Source organism: Aquarana catesbeiana, linkage group LG07 (assembly GCF_042186555.1).
Source record: "Aquarana catesbeiana isolate 2022-GZ linkage group LG07, ASM4218655v1, whole genome shotgun sequence".
NCBI classification, from domain to species: Eukaryota; Metazoa; Chordata; class Amphibia; order Anura; family Ranidae; genus Aquarana; species Aquarana catesbeiana.
The window spans coordinates 150,330,080-150,346,990 of NC_133330.1; the positions used below are offsets into that span (position 1 = coordinate 150,330,080).

General features: G+C 45.5%; 1 protein-coding gene across 1 annotated transcript in view; it reads right to left on the reverse strand.

Moving 5' to 3' along the window:
* Positions 1-16,911, reverse strand: part of FAM234B (family with sequence similarity 234 member B) — a gene marked incomplete in the record, with an annotated part of 274,001 nt that overhangs the window by 162,818 nt on the left and 94,272 nt on the right. The window contains 1 exon segment of the mRNA XM_073592718.1: positions 15,922-16,069. Coding sequence (XP_073448819.1) covers positions 15,922-16,069 — 148 coding nt within the window.

Here is a 16,911-nt window from a genome sequence, read left to right on the forward strand (position 1 = left end):
TCTCCTTTCCATTTTTACCCCTCCCAAATCCGAATGTTCTACTCCCCAACTCCAACACACTCTACTTTGAGACGTAAGGTTGTAGCCTCTTAATATTACAAGCTACCTACATAATGGTAATTCACCTAGGCTTATGTTTCGACATGCATTGAATACGTGAATCATATTGTACAATTTCCTGTAATGAACATTTGGTAATCGACTATTTTCTTCTATTTTGTTATATATAATAGAAATATATTTGACTCTAAAAAGCCAAATATCCTACGTCACTGGCAGTTACAAAAGGCGCCAACTGTACTGAAACGGGCCACAGAACTAGATAATAAACATATGGAGATGCTCTTGGCTCAGGATGTGGATACTTTGGAGCAGTACACACATGCGTGGGTCACTTGGAAGGTGTTCAGAGATTCACAAGAATTTATGGACCTAATTCAAAACACAAAACAAACATGTTTCCACTGGCACTCTCTCTCCTGGCTATTTCCTATGACTGTCTCCTTATCTTTCCACCACAACCACCCCCTCCCCCCCTCCTTTTTTGCTATTCAATGGTCTCTTCCTGCTGTTCTCTTTACCTCTTTATTTCTCCCTTTTTACCTTCTAGGTCATGCATCTGTCCCCCCTCCTAATCCTCCCCTCTATTTTCCTGCAGTGTCTTTTCCCATCTCTTTCCATCTCCGTAAACTTCTTCTATTCATTAATGCTCCTTAGCTCAACTATACGTGGCTAGTAAGTAGGTCTGAGTCTCCCATTTTATGCCATTTTTTTGTGCCCTGCTACCTGAGTGATCAAATGTCAATTTTGTATGCTCTACATTTGCTTTTCACTCCCACTGTAATTATTCATCTCTTTTGTTTCTTAAACTAGGTTTGGTTTTTACATTGTCCTGTATCTTCCAAAAATCTAATAACATTAAAGTGGTTCTCAAGCCTTAAGGTTTCAACTATAATGCATTCTATGCATTAAGGTGAAAAACCTGTACTGCAGCTCCCCCCCAGCCCCCCTTTTTTCTTACCTGAGCTTAATCCAACGACGTGCACAAGAGCAGCGGCTCCCGCTGCTGTTTCCCTTCTCATTGAGCAGATTGTTAGCAGCGGGAGCCATTGGCTCTCACTGCTGCCAATCAAATGCTGTGACATGGGAGCGGGGGGGGGGGGGCACTGAGCCGCCCACTCTGTATCAACAGATGCAGGCAGGGCTGCTCAGGAGCGAGCAAGCATGGGTGTCCTCATGGAAAGAGGCTTTCTGTGGGGACACTCGCCAAAGAGACTGAACTAAATAAAAATCTTTCACTTCTGTTTATCTGCAAATATGAAAAAACAAAAAACAGGATTTTTTTCGTCATACTTAAATGTAAAATCCTCTTCTTTGAATACATCACGGGACACAGAGTTAGGCCAATATTCATTACCTACTGGTTATACGCCATCTCTAGGTGAATGGACACTGGTAGACAACATCTTAGACGGGAAGTTCCCCCGTATATAACCCCTCCCATACAGGAAGTACTTCAGTTTTGTAGCAAGCACTGAATCCTCAAAAGAGGGGAGTGACCTCTGTGTCCCATGATGTACTGAAAGAACAGGATTTTACAGGCAAGTATGACGAAAAAAATCCTATTTACTTTATCATATATCACAGGACTCAGGCTAATATTTATTACCTACTGGGACGTCCCAGAGCAATAGCCTTGAGGGGAGGGAGACACCCTGCCAGACAAAAACAGCCAGACTTTAAACGACAGCTTGTAGTACACTATGCCAAAAGCCGAATCTTCGGCAGCTCTAACATCTACCTGATAAAATCTTGTGAACGTATGCACTGAAGATCAGGTAGTAGGCTTACAAATCTGAGCCACAGATACCTGATGGCGCAAAGCCCAGGGAGGTTCCTACACCCCTGGTAGAATGAGCTCTTACCCTAAAAGGGAGGAGCCTTACATTTCAGACCATAGGCCTGAATGACCAACTGGTGAACCCAATTGGCAATGGAAGCTTTGGAAGCTGCCTGCCCCTTCTTGGGTCCTTCTGGTAAAACAAAAAAGTCTGATCCTCAGATCTCCGCAGATCTAGACACAAACTCTGGCAAAATTTGGCAAGGATGGAATAGGACGCAACACTACCTTGTCATGGTAAAGAATTAGGTATGGTTTCCTACATGAAAGGGCCACCAATTCCAACACTCTTCTAGCCAAAGTGATGGCCATCAAGAAGGCTAGCTTGTGTGACAGCAAGACTAATGGAATTTCCTTGATAGGCTTAAATTGTTGTTTCTGTAACACATATAGCACCAAATTTAAGTCCCAAGGACACATAGGTGACCTAATGGGATGGAAGCGAACGAGTTTCCCCCTGCATAAAGGTTTGGACCAGCGAATGGGAGGCTAAAGGCCTTTGGAAGAATAACGCCAGGGTCGAAATCTGACCTTTGATTGCACTCAAAGCCTGATTTCCACAGCCGACTGTAGAAGAGAGAGAATTCTCCCAATCACGTATTCCCAAGGATGCCATTTTCTGCTTCACACCAAGCAATATAAGGCTTTCAGACCTTATGATAGATCTTTCTAGTGACTGCTTTCCTAGCATTCACTAGGGCAGACATCACCAGTCCTGAGATGCCATGATCCTTCAGCACTCTGGCTTCAATAGCCATGTCCTCAAATTTAGAGACTGTAAATTGGGGTGGACTATAGAACCTTGAGACAGTAGATCGGGGTGGCACGGAAGCGTCCATGGTACGTCTATTGCCAATCTCACAATTTCCGGGAACCAGGGCCTACTGGGCCAGGCTGGTGCCACCAGAATGACTGGAACCCCCTCTCTCTGAATCCTGCGCAACAAACGTGGAAGGAGAAGAATCGGGGGGAAAAGCATAAACCAGGGAGTACTGGCTTCATGGAACTACCAGAGCATCTGATCCCTTGTTCAGGACACAAAATGATGAAACTTCTTGTTGAACCTGGATGCCAATAGATCAACATCTGGCCATCCCCAAATTTCCTGGAACACCCTAGAGTGTAGGGACCATTTCCCCAGGCAGATCTGCTGGCGGCTGAGATAATCTGCCTTCCAGTTCTCTACCCCGAGATATTGACCACCAATAGAACCGGCACATGTCCCAAGTTAGTATGGGAGCTGAATGACTCCTGGTACTGCCCTGGTGGTTTATATAGGCCACTGCAGTGGCATTGTTGGACTGAACCCTGATAGGGCAGTCCTAAAGCTCCACCGCCCAGGACCGTAGGGCCAGACTACTGCCAGCAACTTCAGGATGTTGACAGGCAGGCTCTGTTCTGCCCTCGACCATCTCCCCTGAGCTGCAAGACCCTCTAGGGTCACTCCCCAGCCCGAGAGACTGGTGTCTGTGGTCAGTACTCTCCAAGACACCGGGAGGAAGGATCTTCCTTTCGCAGGTTCTGATCCTGAAACCACCAGCTTAGGCTTAAGCGTGCCCGAGGAGATAAGAACATGGGATAATCCAGGGCTTGCCCTCTCTTGTTCCAAGCCGACAAGAGATCCTGTTGTATAGGCCTTGAATGGAACTGGGCAGGGGGCACTGCCTCGAAGGAGGACACAATCCTTCCTAGAAGACTTATACAGAGCCGAAAGGAGGGTTGTCTGGTCCCCCTTATCTGACGCACCTGATCCTTCAGAGCACAGATTCTTACGGTTGGCAAAAATACTCTTGCCTGGACCGTATCTAGGATCAGACCTAAATACTTCAGACTTTGAGCTGGTCTTGAGGCTGAATTTTCAGTATTTATGACCCAGCCCAGGCTTTCTAAATACCGCACTGCGCAGGCTATAATCTGTTCTAGAGCCTGTAGTGAGTGATCTCTGAGCAGGTCATCCAGGTATCCAGGCACCAAGATTCCCTGAGCCCTTAAAAAAACCCAGTACTGGTGCTAGGACCTTTGTGAACACCCAAGGTGCCGTGGCAAGTCCGAAGGGCAGAGCCACAAACTAGAAATTATGTTCCTCTACTGCAATTTGCAGGAACCTTTGATGAGGTTTAAAGATAGGTGCGTGTAAATAAGCGCCCTTGATATCGAAGGCTTAGAAGTCTCTCGCATGGAGTCTGTCCGCAGTAGTAGCCTCGCTTCAGGTGAAAGGACTGGATTAATAGATGCTGGTTCAGGGATCTTAGATCCAAAATGGGCCTTGTGTCCCCGTGGTTTTTGAACCGTGAACAGGCTCGAATAAAACCCCACGCCCCTTTCGGATACAGGAACCTGTATAATCACTCCCTGATTCACTAAATGATCTAGTGCCTGAAACAATAAGTTTCTCTTTGGAGGATCCGAGGGAACACTGGATCTTAGAAACCTCTGCAGCCCCTGCAATTCCAGCTTGTAACTAGGGGATACTGTTGAGGTGACCCACTCGTCCTGAACCACTGTTCTCAAAATGTCAGAAAAACCTGCTGTATTGAATGCTTCAAAGCATCAACAGCAAAACACAACGCCCGAGGTATATCTGCTCAGCTTTCATCAGGATCATCCTCTTGGTTAGGCCCGTCAGGCTGCCTGACCTGATCCTTTAAGGACTGGCAGAGTCCAATTGCTGCAACAGCTGGCTGAATAGCTAAACTGGCCAAAGAAAAGGAAGCCCTTAATAGTAACTTCAGTTTCTTGTTAACAGGGTCCTTCAAGCCCTGTGCGTTATCCACCGGACAAGTTAAGTTCTTATTTAAAGGAAGAAACTGCCGCATCTAGGGCTGGCCTGTTTCACTTCCTAACAAACTTTTTCTCCATGAGTTTTAAAAAGGAAAAACCACTTAGAAGGAATGAAAAACCCATCAGGATGTTCCCAATCAGCATACACTGCCTGTTCCAACAGTGGGTGCAAGGGAAGAGCTTGTGCGGCCCAAGGAGTCCTCAGGGAGCCCAAAGAGGGCCAGGGGGGCTCAGAAACCTCTGCAAGAGGTAACTTAAAGGCAGAAGAAACAACCGAGAGGCAGATACCAACTGGACATCTTCTGGCCCAGATTGCTCAGAATAAGACTCATCTGCCAGGCCCTTCACAGAATCCTTGGCATTTAGCTCTTTCCCCATCATCAACCCATTCTTGCTCCAAGATGGGAGCCTCTGGGAAGGGCGATTGGTCAACGCTTCTTACCACCTTGCGAGATGGAGGCAATCATGCCAGCAATCCTGTCCTCTAACCCGGCTAGGGCTGAGGACAGATCATCCCTGGTGATAAAAGGCTGAAGCAGTTCAAGAAAATGTGCATATGGGGGACGCCCCTTTGGACTTTACAGGGCAAGAAGAAAGTATGGAGAGTAGATATTACTATAAAAGGCACAGGGTGCCAACTTTATTAAATGTACAAAAAAGAAATGAATTTTTTAAAAGACAAGATACAGTTCACTTATTGGTGACATAAAGTCAAATGAGTTAGATACGGAATAATTAGAACATACAGTAAATATCACCCAAAGCTAGCAATCCCAGAAGACCATCCCAAATTGAATCGGGTACGGTTAGGGGTTGGTAACTATAGTGCACATCCCAACATGTTTCAGAGAGACCGTAATTGGACGTGTATATTCCTTCTTCAGGGCAGTTTACACAATTTGGTAGAGATATTCATGTATCTGAAACATGAATACATATTCACATAGTAGCATAGTGGTGTAAGAGAAACATCAAAAGAGGGTCTGTCATGCAGATATAAAAAGATGTCAAATGCATAGTACTTACATAATCAGACCCATTTGAGAGGGATAAAAACAAACAAAGAAGGTACATGCTGGCTGCAAGGGCCCACACATGATAATGTCCGTGCGTCCATGGGCCGGTCTGCAGGGGCACATTCACAAGGGACACCCAGTCCACCCAATAGCGAAAGCAAACACCACGGTAGGGAAAGGTTGTACCAGAAATCAAAAATGCTCATAGAGTAAATGGGAGAGTGAGGGAAGTATAGCATTTGAAACGAACAACCATGTCTATACATGGTATTGTTAAAAAAACAAAAAACATGGTGTTAACCTTAGCTTGGGCGTTTGAAATGTGCTGCTGACATCCATGTAGCGGCCAGTGAACTGACACAGGCCGTCCAGGTGTGAGCATTAAAATACCTGTCCAATGGAAAAGTCAGCCAACGAGAGAAGAGGCAAGCACTTCCGCCAGTAACAGCTGCGCATAAACACAGCCTAAGGGCGAAAGTCGAAGCGTCCCTCTGACGTGGAGGAGCGCGGCGTACCAAGCCCATGAAGGGCATGATGACGTCACGTGTTGGCTCGTCACCGGCGGGTAAGGACTCGCCAATCGTCAAAGAGACAACGGCGAGAGCATAAACAGACTCCTCCTCGCGCAGCTGTCCTAGAGCGAAGGCAAAGGCAAGTCTGCCATAAGCCCTCACTGGGCGAGTGGAGCCTACCTGCCGGGTGTCTGCGCAGATGCAGAAACGGCAAGGACACAAGAACATAGACCATCTAGTGGACAAGGATGGAACAACAGTCAGCAGGTTTACATAATCAGGACAACCAGAGAAAAAGTCAAATAAATGGGTAAAATAGTTACATACAGCGTAATATGCGATGTGCTGACATACAATCATAGCATCTAATCATAGTATCATAGTATTTAAACAAATAAGGCATATAGTCATAACACTGGGTATTTGAGTATATACAGTGTATACAGAAGATAATGACTAAAAATAACTGATGTTAAATGGTTCAATTTATTATCATATTTGGAAAGGGAAAAAGTATCTTAGATGTAATAAGAATTTAAGGTATAAGGATGCAGTGGAGCCAGTATTGTTAAAACTAGGGAGTCAGAGAAAGAAAAAGGGTCTTGTGGCATCCCTCAGATTAATTGCTTGTTAATTCATGATTGAAGTCATAGATTGATACCCAGAATAAAAATAAAGAAAAATATATAGATGAAAAAAAGAGAAAAAGAGAAAAAAGGGGAGAAAAAAAAAAAAAAAAGGACAAAAAAAGGGGGAGGGGGAAGAGAAAACCTCACGGGGTTTGCATAAAAGAGAGGGAATATATTGCAGGACAGGGGATCTCAAAGGTTCAATTCACAGACCCCAGAGGAAAAGCCAGGAAGGAATGATCTAAAGTTAAAAGCCTCATTTAATCCAGATGGTGAGATAGCCTGTAGGTTAAAAAGCCACCTAAGTTCGCATTGGAGGAGGCGTTTGTTGAAGTCGCCGCCTCTTGAGTGGAAGTGAATACGGTCAAGTCCCAAGAAATAAATCTTGGGAATTGAGTCTGGGTGTACCAGAGCTGTATATCGGCCGATTGGCACATCAGGATCTCGTTTTCAAATGCTTAGAATATGCCGATATTATTCCAAAAAGCATTGATTGTCTTCCCGACGTAGTAGCACCCACACTCACATGTGAGTAGGTAAACTACGCTGGGAGTTTTGCAGTTGATGTAGTGTTTAGGACAAAAATGCTGTCCATTTGGTAGATGTATGTCCCTAAGTCTATCCATGTATTGGCAGTATGAGCACCCCCCACAAGAGAAAGTGCCCAATGTTTTGCATGTATCCCCTCTGTATGGTTTATATTCGCTCATGACCACCCGATCGCCTACAGAAGGCACTCTCCTATATGTCACAGCAGGTGTATTTGTGACAAATGGAGATAATGAGGGGTCCATCGTGAGCAAATGCCAATACTTGTTTAGGAGGTGTTTTAATTGTTTATGCTGTGTAGTATATGTGGTGATGATTCTAGTTGTGTCATCGGTGGTGGATTGTTTCTGTGTATCAAGTAAAGCCTGACGTGACACATTTATTGTTTTTCTGTATGCTTTTTTAAGACGAGCTGGAGTACCCACTTTCTAGGAGTCTTTCTCTTAGTTTGTCAGCTTCGTCTTTAAAAGTGGAATCATCAGAGCAATTTCTACGTACTCTGAGGTATTGTGCGTAGGGTGTGGATGCTAGCAGGGGTTTAGGGTGGAAACTGGTCGCATGTGATAGCGAGTTCCCTGCTGTAGGCTTACGATATAGCGGACTTGAAAGACTACCATTAGACTGCTTTTTCACCAGTACATCCAGAAACGTGATCTCTGTTGTACTATGTGACATGGTAAAGCTAAGATTGAATTTGTTGGAATTGATTGTAGCTAGAAACTCATATAGGAGCTCAACTGAGCCGTCCCATATGAGAAACACATTGTCTATGTATCGTCGCCATGTGAGTACAAGGCACATATAGACAAACAAAGAATCATTTGTGAGCAGTGAATGTTCCCACTCCCCCAGGTACAGATTGGCGTACAAAGGGGCACATGTCCCCATCGCAATGCCCTGTACCTGGAGGTAGTGGGAACCATCAAAGCAGAAGACATTGTGATAAAATATGAATTCAAGAGAATTCAAAATGAATTCTGTATATTCGGGCTTACATTCGCTGAATTGCGACAGTACATGATGCATCGTTGCAAGGCTCTTGGTGTGGGGTATGCTGCAATACAGGGACTCAATGTCTATGGTGACGAGTAGGACACCGTCGGAGATGTATAAGTCCCGAAGGGTTTGTAAAAATTTTATTGTGTCACGAACATAGGACGATAGGCATTCAACAAGCGGTTTTAGATGATTGTCTACCACTCAGCTGAGGTTTTCAGTGAGATTTCCGCAGCCAGAGATGATGGGTATGCCAGGTTGTTTCCTTTTTTGTTTGTGTAATTTAGGCAGCGGATAAAACGTGGCCTCTCTGGGATAGTCCGTTCTAATGAATTCCCATACCTGTTTAGTTATAATGCTTTGATGGAATGCTGTATCCAAAAAAAATGATAGAATTTCGTGTAAATTTATCGAGCGAGGAGTGAGGTCGATATCACTCTGAATTGTGAAGTATGTTATATTACCACCCTTGACGGATGGAATATTGCCACCCTTGTCGGATGGTTTGATCACAAATGTCGTGGTCACAGTCCAGCTCGTCGAGTGCAGCTCGTTCATCGCGGTTAAGATTGCTATTGGATCCATGAAACAGTTTCATCTTTTCAATGTCAGCTGTCACAAGTTTTAGAAAGACAGGCGTTGTGGTTGGAACTTGGTGATGGGTAAAGAGTAGATTTCTTTTTCATCTTGAATGATGAATCAGAAACAGGTACTATTGTTTGCGTGGCAGAGACATCATCTGCCGATAAAAGAAATGGAACCAGATCAATCGAATCAATAAGATCCTCAGACTCAACTGAATCAGTGGAATCGTCAGGCTCATTCTATTCGAGTAAGGCAACCAAGTTAGCCAGTGCCTGATTATCCTGACTGGATTGTTCAAGATTAGGAATGGGTTTCTTGGCGTACGTGCTTTTCAGTAGGAGCGGATGAAGAGGTGGATGTCCTTAATGGTGCCAAATCTGTCCAGATGAAAGTCAGGGCAAAAGGTGAGGCCACGTGCAAGGACATTCATCTCCTGTGTAGTGAGACAACGTGAAGATAAATTGACCACGTTTAGCGTCGTTTTTGTTTGTTGGTTTTGTGGGTTTTTGACTGAGGTGGTTTAGCTTTCTTTAGATGAGCTTGTGAGTGGCTCCTCATTTGGTCTAAAAAATTACCTGAAGGTACAGATTGCGAACGTGTAATTACAGAGGTTGTGGGTGCATGTAAGGAGGACCTGGAGCTACTGATTGAGGCATTTACATCTGATGTATTACTGCTAGTAGCAGAGCGGGAGTGGCTAGCATTACCTGTCCTCGGGAGGGGGGGGGGGGGGGGGGGGAGCTCATCGTGGAAAAATTCATCATGTGGTTTATTACCCTGCCGGTGACGTTTTTGTCGTCTCTGACCTCTTTATTGAGAACAGTGCTGTGGAGAGGAAGACGTACGTAAGTGTATAGGCAAGTCATAGTTATTACTACGTCTATTTCTATCATAATTAGACAAAGATCTAGCATGAATTTGATCCGATTGCCACTTGTAAGCTTTTCCCTCTTCAAAGGCTTTTTTATCCCTTTGTAGTTTTTTATCTTTTTTAATTAGAATGTTTTTATTAAATAATTCCAAATGGCACCTGAGTTTTTGTTCAGACTCGGAGTAGAGAGGATGTGTTTTGAGAGGCAACATTTGTGTTTGTTTTTCCAATTTCTCATCCAGACCCCTTATACGTTCTTGGTACTCAATCAGCAGGGTCATCATATTTTTGGAGCATTGTTTTAAATTTTCTTCCCAAGCGGCCTTAAAGCTAGAATCAATATTGTCAAATGTAGGAAACATTTGTACCCCGAGTCCAAAAGGGTTCAGGTTTTTGGTAATATACTCTTCAAAAGGATTTTTTCTCTAGGGTCTGGCTGAGAGTTGAGAAAATGGATGCAAGTTCAGAGTCCAGAGATTCTTTCTGCTCGAACTCCGTATATAATGTGGACATAAAAGTTGTCCATTGGTCTCCCTGATATGATGCCATCATGAGGAGAACAAGGAAAAAAAGAAAAAAAAAAAAAAAAAAGAAGAAGAGGGGAGGGGGAGGGGGAATGGGAAGTGAGGGGGGTGCGAGTCTACGTAGGTACGGTTAATATATTTAGATTATGCACATCATAATTCCCAGTGATCGGGGACTTACACAGGTATTTACTACCCAAAAAATAATGGAAAAAAGAACATATGAAAATTAAATGGTGTGCAGGCCTGCCAACATCCTAAATAAATGTTCAAGAAAAAAATATTTGCAACAAAGTGCATATGGGGGATGCCCCTTTGGACTTTACAGGGCAGGAAGAAAGTATGGAGAGTAGATATTACTATAAAAGGCACAGAGTGCCAACTTTATTAAATGTACAAAAAAGAAAAGGATTTTTTAAAAGACAAGATACAGTTCACTTATTGGTGACATAAAGTCAAATGAGTTTGATACGGAATATTTAGAACATACAGTAAATATCACCCAAAGCTAGCAATCCCAGAAGACCATCCCAAATTGAATCGGGTAAGGTTAGGGGTTGGTAACTATAGTGCACATCCCAACATGTTTCGGAGAGACCGTAATTGGACATGTATATTCCTTCTTCAGGGATGTTTACACAATTGGGTAGAGATATTCATTTATCTGAAAATACATATTCACATAGTAGCATAGTGGTGTAACAGAAACATCAAAACAGAGTCTGTCATGCAGATATAAAAAGATGTCAAATACATAGTACTTTCATAATCTGACTCATTTGGGAGGGATAAAAACAAACAAAAAGGTACATGCTGGCTGCAAGGGTCCACACATGATAATGTCCGTGCGTCCATGGGCCGGTCTGCAGGGGCACATTCACAAGGGACGCCCAATCTGAAGCAGCATTGAACTTAGGCACAATACCAGACAGGCGCAGCGGCTCTGATTGCCCGGAAGTCTCTGGTCTTTCAGGGGACACAACACTAGGGTTTAGACTAGGCTCCTCAGGAGCTACTGACGACATAGATGTGCCCTTCCCTGTAGTGTTAGTCCCGCTCCTCTTTTTTTAAGACATTGCAAGCCACAAAAAGGGAGTACCTGGGTTTAGTATTTACACACCCCAGAAGGGAAACCCTTAATAGGGCTCACCAAGCCCTTATGCAACAATCCTGCTAAGTATCTTAGCCTGCCAACCAACACCGGGTGAAAGGAACTGCTGAAAGTGAATGGTTCAGAGCCTGCTCTGTGTCCCACAGCTGTCCCTTAGAAGCGCCGCATGTCAGCCATTCTTTGTTTAAATAATATGGCTGTGCGCTGGAATGCTCTGTGCATATATGTGCGCACGCACATGTGCGGATCCGGCGAACACGCGGCTGTATTCGCACATTACGCAAATCTTCATCCGCTAAGATCAGGCTACGGTGCATGCGCATCTCTGAGTGCACACAACTTATGTGGCGAAGCCGCATGCGCCATGGCCGCCAACAGCTGCAAATACTCGGCGAATGCACATGTGCCATGGTGAACCAAGATGCGCAATGGCGCACCCTAATGCAAGGACAATACATTAAGCAAAAAGCCAAGACAACAGGAAATAAAAAGGTACTCTTTGCAAACACCCACAGCTAGCCCCAAACTCCACCCTATGCTTACCGCACACAGGTGTCCAGCCTCTAGCTAGCTTGACTGATTGTTACAATCACTGGGGCACCCCACAATAAGTAAATAAGGGGGTTTCACTTACCCATCTAGGCACAGGGCAGCCTTAGAAACTAAGAGCCCAATCTTCACCTATCACGACTGGTTCCGTTACTTGGAGACCTTCAAGGACTGTGTGACAGACCTAGCCGGGAGAGAGACTTTTGGAGGGGACTGAATGCCAGCCTCCTGCAAACCAATGTTCTATTATGTTTGTCTGCCTTGGATCACAGGATGTGTATTGCATTGGAGGGTTTGTGTTTGTCTGTCTTTGATCACAGGATGTGTATTGCATTGGAGGGTTTGTGTTTGTCTGCCTTGGATCACAGGATGTGTATTGCATTGGAGGGAGGGGGGATTCTTCCAACAGCTCTCCCTGCTAACACTGTGTACTGATGAGACGTTAAACACACCTGACCTGTGTGTCCATGGTCATTGGACAGTTCAACCCGCCCTCTTTTCCAAGGGTGGGGGGGGGAAGAGTCTCTGAGTTATTTTATGTGTTGTGTCCATGTGTTATAATAAATGAGTTGATTCCTGCTTGGCCCTGAAGACAGAGCATCTTGTCTCATTTTTGGGGTAGATTATTTGTATGGGTTCCTTGTTCGGCTGATTGAAGTATTCGGTAGCTGCCTTTGTGTTTGGGTATGGAATGTCCTAAACGACTTTAACCCCTTTCATACTCGGGGTGTTGTTACACTGGTGGCTAGCAGCGGGATCATTCCCACAGCCCAGAAGGACAGCTACAAGAGGACACAGGACAATGGAAGCACAGTATGGATGGCTAAAGCTCTCTACCCTCAAGGACTTACTGGAGAACCGGGGCCGACCGGCCAACAATCGTAAGAAGAGGGACATTATCGCAGAACTAGTCAAAATGGATAGAGCTGAAAGACCCAACATAATCCAAAGGCCCAGAGTAACAGACAGGACACCCGAAGAGGCAAGTTCTGATCGGCTGTTAACATAAGACTGGCACATTATGGCCCTAACCCTACAGCGGAGATCATAGACCGAGTTATAGAGGCTGTTGATGCAAATTGGCTACAGCAAAGAGGTGCTGCAGCAGCGAGAGTCACAACAGCACCAACTGAAAGGAGAAAGGTACATTTTGCTGCTTTTAAAAACTTAATTGAAGCAGAAGGGGAGATTGATGGGTACCTTGCAGATTTTGAACGGCAATGTGCCCTACACCGGGTGCCCACAAAGGAATGGGTTACCATTTTGTCTGGGAAATTGTCCGGCCGGGCCAGTGAAGCGTTTAGGGCCATCCCAGACGAGGATATTATGAACTATGGGCTGGTAAAAGAAGCACTTTTGGCCAGGTATGCCATCACACCGGAGGCATACCGGAGGCGGTTCAGAGAGACGAGCAAGCGGACTGGAGACTCATATACCGAGTGGGCGTGCCGCCTACACCGCACGGCATCCCACTGGGTTGCTGGATGCCAAGCAGTATCCGGGGAAGAGGTGCTGCAGCTGTTCCTGTTGGAGCACTTCTTTGACAAGCTGTCCCCGGAAGTCAGAGAGTGGGTCCGGGACCGAAAACCTTTCACCTTGCCTGAGGCAGCTCGCCTGGCGGACGAATACACAGTGCCCGCAAACTGGATAACCCTGTGGTCAAGACAATAGCTCGGGTGGATTATCGATCAGCGGCACCCCCTCCAGCTGGTGCCTACAAACCACAGTTGTACCGCTCTACAGCACCACCTCCAGTGGCCACTTATTCTCGGCAGCCCAGGTTCAACTCCCAGGACTACTCACAACCCCTCAGGTGTTTCGGGTGTAAACAGCTAGGGCACAAAAAGCCAGACTGTCCGTTGAATCCAGCCAGGCAGTCCCACTCGTGGAGAAAGCCAGCAGGGGGGAATCCTCGCACATCCATGCCTGCGGCTCACTGCATTGAGGAGGAAGAACGTTGGGGTGTCCTGCACGAGGCTGATCTAGTACAAGCAGCTAACCAGGACAACCGGCAGCAACACAGGCAGACCCTCCGGGTTAATGGAAAGGTAGCCAATGGCCTACGTGATACTGGCGCCACCATGACCCTACTACGGAAGAACCTCATCCCAGAGAGCCAACACACCGGGGACACTGTAGTCTTAAGGGTAGCGGGAGGCACCATTTTCCGGCTACCCGTTGCCCGTGTTCACCTGGATTGGGGGGTTGGTTCGGGACACGTGAATGTGGGGGTGATGAAGGATTTGCCAGCGGATGTACTACTGGGGAATGATTTGGCCCCCCTCATTTCTGCTTACGCCCCAATAGGCCCCGCTGAAGCCAACCCAGTGACTATCCATGCCCAGATCCCCAACAGCATGATGGCGTGAGCCCAGTCACCCTGTCTTCTCTCCAGCGGCTGAAAAGACTACAGGGAGAAGGGCCAGTCCAGGCCTCTCCCCAGCGGCGGGCGTGTTCTCCGAGAGAGGCAGAGGTTGGCTGGGTAAGTAATGATCTGTTTGGAACAATTTGTTTGGGGTACGGTGTGGATACCAGCATTAGAGGACTGGAACTACTGACTAACTTCAGAGTCAACCTGTCTGGGGTCTCCTCCTGTGTTAGTCTCCTGCCGAAAGGGGAGAAATGTGACAGACCTAGCCGGGAGAGAGACTTTTGGAGGGGACTGAATGCCAGCCTCCTGCAAACTAATGTTCTATTATGTTTGTCTGCCTTGGATCACAGGATGTGTATTGCATTGGAGGGTTTGTGTTTGTCTGTCTTTGATCACAGGATGTGTATTGCATTGGAGGGTTTGTGTTTGTCTGCCTTGGATCACAGGATGTGTATTGCATTGGAGGGAGGGGGGATTCTTCCAACAGCTCTCCCTGCTAACACTGTGTACTGATGAGACATTAAACACACCTGACCTGTGTGTCCATGGTCATTGGACAGTTTAACCCGCCCTCTTTTCCAAGGGTGGGGGGGAAGAGTCTCTAAATTATTTTATGTGTTGTGTCCATGTGTTATAATAAATGAGTTGATTCCTGCTTGGCCCTGAAGACAGAGCATCTTGTCTCATTTTTGGGGTGGATTATTTGTATGGGTTCCTTGTTCGGCTGATTGAAGTATTCGGTAGCTGCCTTTGTGTTTGGATATGGAATGTCCTAAACGACTTTAACCCCTTTCATACTCGGGGTGTTGTTACAGACTGGGTACCCTTTCAGTTTTAGGGCCCACTCCCTTGGACCTGTACAGCACCCTGCAGGAATTCTTTAGCTCTGTGGTGTCCAGGATTCCACTACTCAGGGTCCAGCGCCAGAAGGTCATGTTACAGGTAAAACCACGCAGGATCCTTGCCTCTTTGCGAGGCTCGGTTACCATTTATTTGAGCATATAAGCAGTTTTTCAAATGGATGTCGATCTGTCAATCCCTTGATTCATTTAAGAACCGTTTTGGGACTGAAGACCTGGAGCTCTAGAGAAAGTGCTCATCCACCTTGCAGACTCTGGTAAAAAAACTGAAGTACTTCCTGTATGGGAGGGGTTATATAGGGGCAGACTTCCTGTCTAAGACTTTGTCTACCAGTGTCTATTCACCTAGAGTTGGTGTATAACCCAGTAGGTAATGAATATTAGCCTAACTCTGTGTCCCGTGATGTACAAAGAAAATCAATAAGTTTCTCACACTGAGTCTACGTTTCACTTTTCCTGCGTAGGTGAAAACAAGGCCTGAATTCTGAATGGATGATGAAGATAACAACCCTCGATTTTATACAGTTTTAAAAAAAATAAACACTTCTACTGATAATATCCTCCAACTCAGCAAGAATGAAGAAGTAAATCAAATGGTTTATTTTATAAAGCATCCATACATTATATTTTACTGACAAAGTGTCATTAAATAGATAAGTTTACTTACCAAACCCAAAAAGGATGTAAATAGCCCCTTGACTTGTGTAGTATGCCTGAGGGTCTATAACCTTTCCTTCTCCCATCCTGTTGTATTTTACTATTCCACCCAAAGGCTTTCCAGTAAGACCAGACACCAAGAGGAAACCAAGATCTGGCTACAAATAAGAAACATGAAATGGAATAACCTTAAAATCGGCAAAGTGACATTTGATATCTTCAAATGATTGATCGTTTCTGTTCTCTGCAATTTACTTTTTGCATGCACCTGCTTAAAAGGGTCCACCAAATATATCCAATTGTCGCTAACAAAGTTTAACTCACCCTAGCTCTTGTGGGCAATGGGATACTCAAAAACAAGAAAGTCGAAGACCTAGCAGCACAACTGCTTTACCAAATTATCATCACAACTTTAGCTTGGGGGTGAGTAAATCCACTTTAACATTTTGACTTAACACAGATGCAATGAGGTAAACTCAGATCAGATTACAACAGATTCTTCCACTGGCACTTTGCAAAAGATCTTGACAGCTGGCCAGAACCAACAGGTTTTGAGCAGACCCCTGCCCACTGCATGGGATAAAGATGCTGCAATTTATCATTTTCAGGAAATGTTCTACTTCTATTCTGAGATTTAAATAACTACCTTATTTATCGGCGTATAACACACACTTTTTTCCCCTTAAAATCAGGGGAAAATCACGGGTGCGTGTTATACGCTGATCCCCGCCGATGCCCCCCGCTGTTTGTGAGCGGAGCGTGCCAGCCGCCGATATACATACATAGCCGAACCTAGGCTCGGCTAGCTCCGCTTACAGTCACGCCCAATCCCGCCCTATGATGGACATAACACAGGGACTGGGCGTGACTGAACGGAGCTAGCCGAACCTAGCCAAGTACACTCGGCTATGTATGTCGGCTCTTCTCGGCTCCGCTCACAGCCACGCCCAGTCCCGCCATTGGACCTGTGTTATGTCCATCACAGGGCGGGACAGGGCAG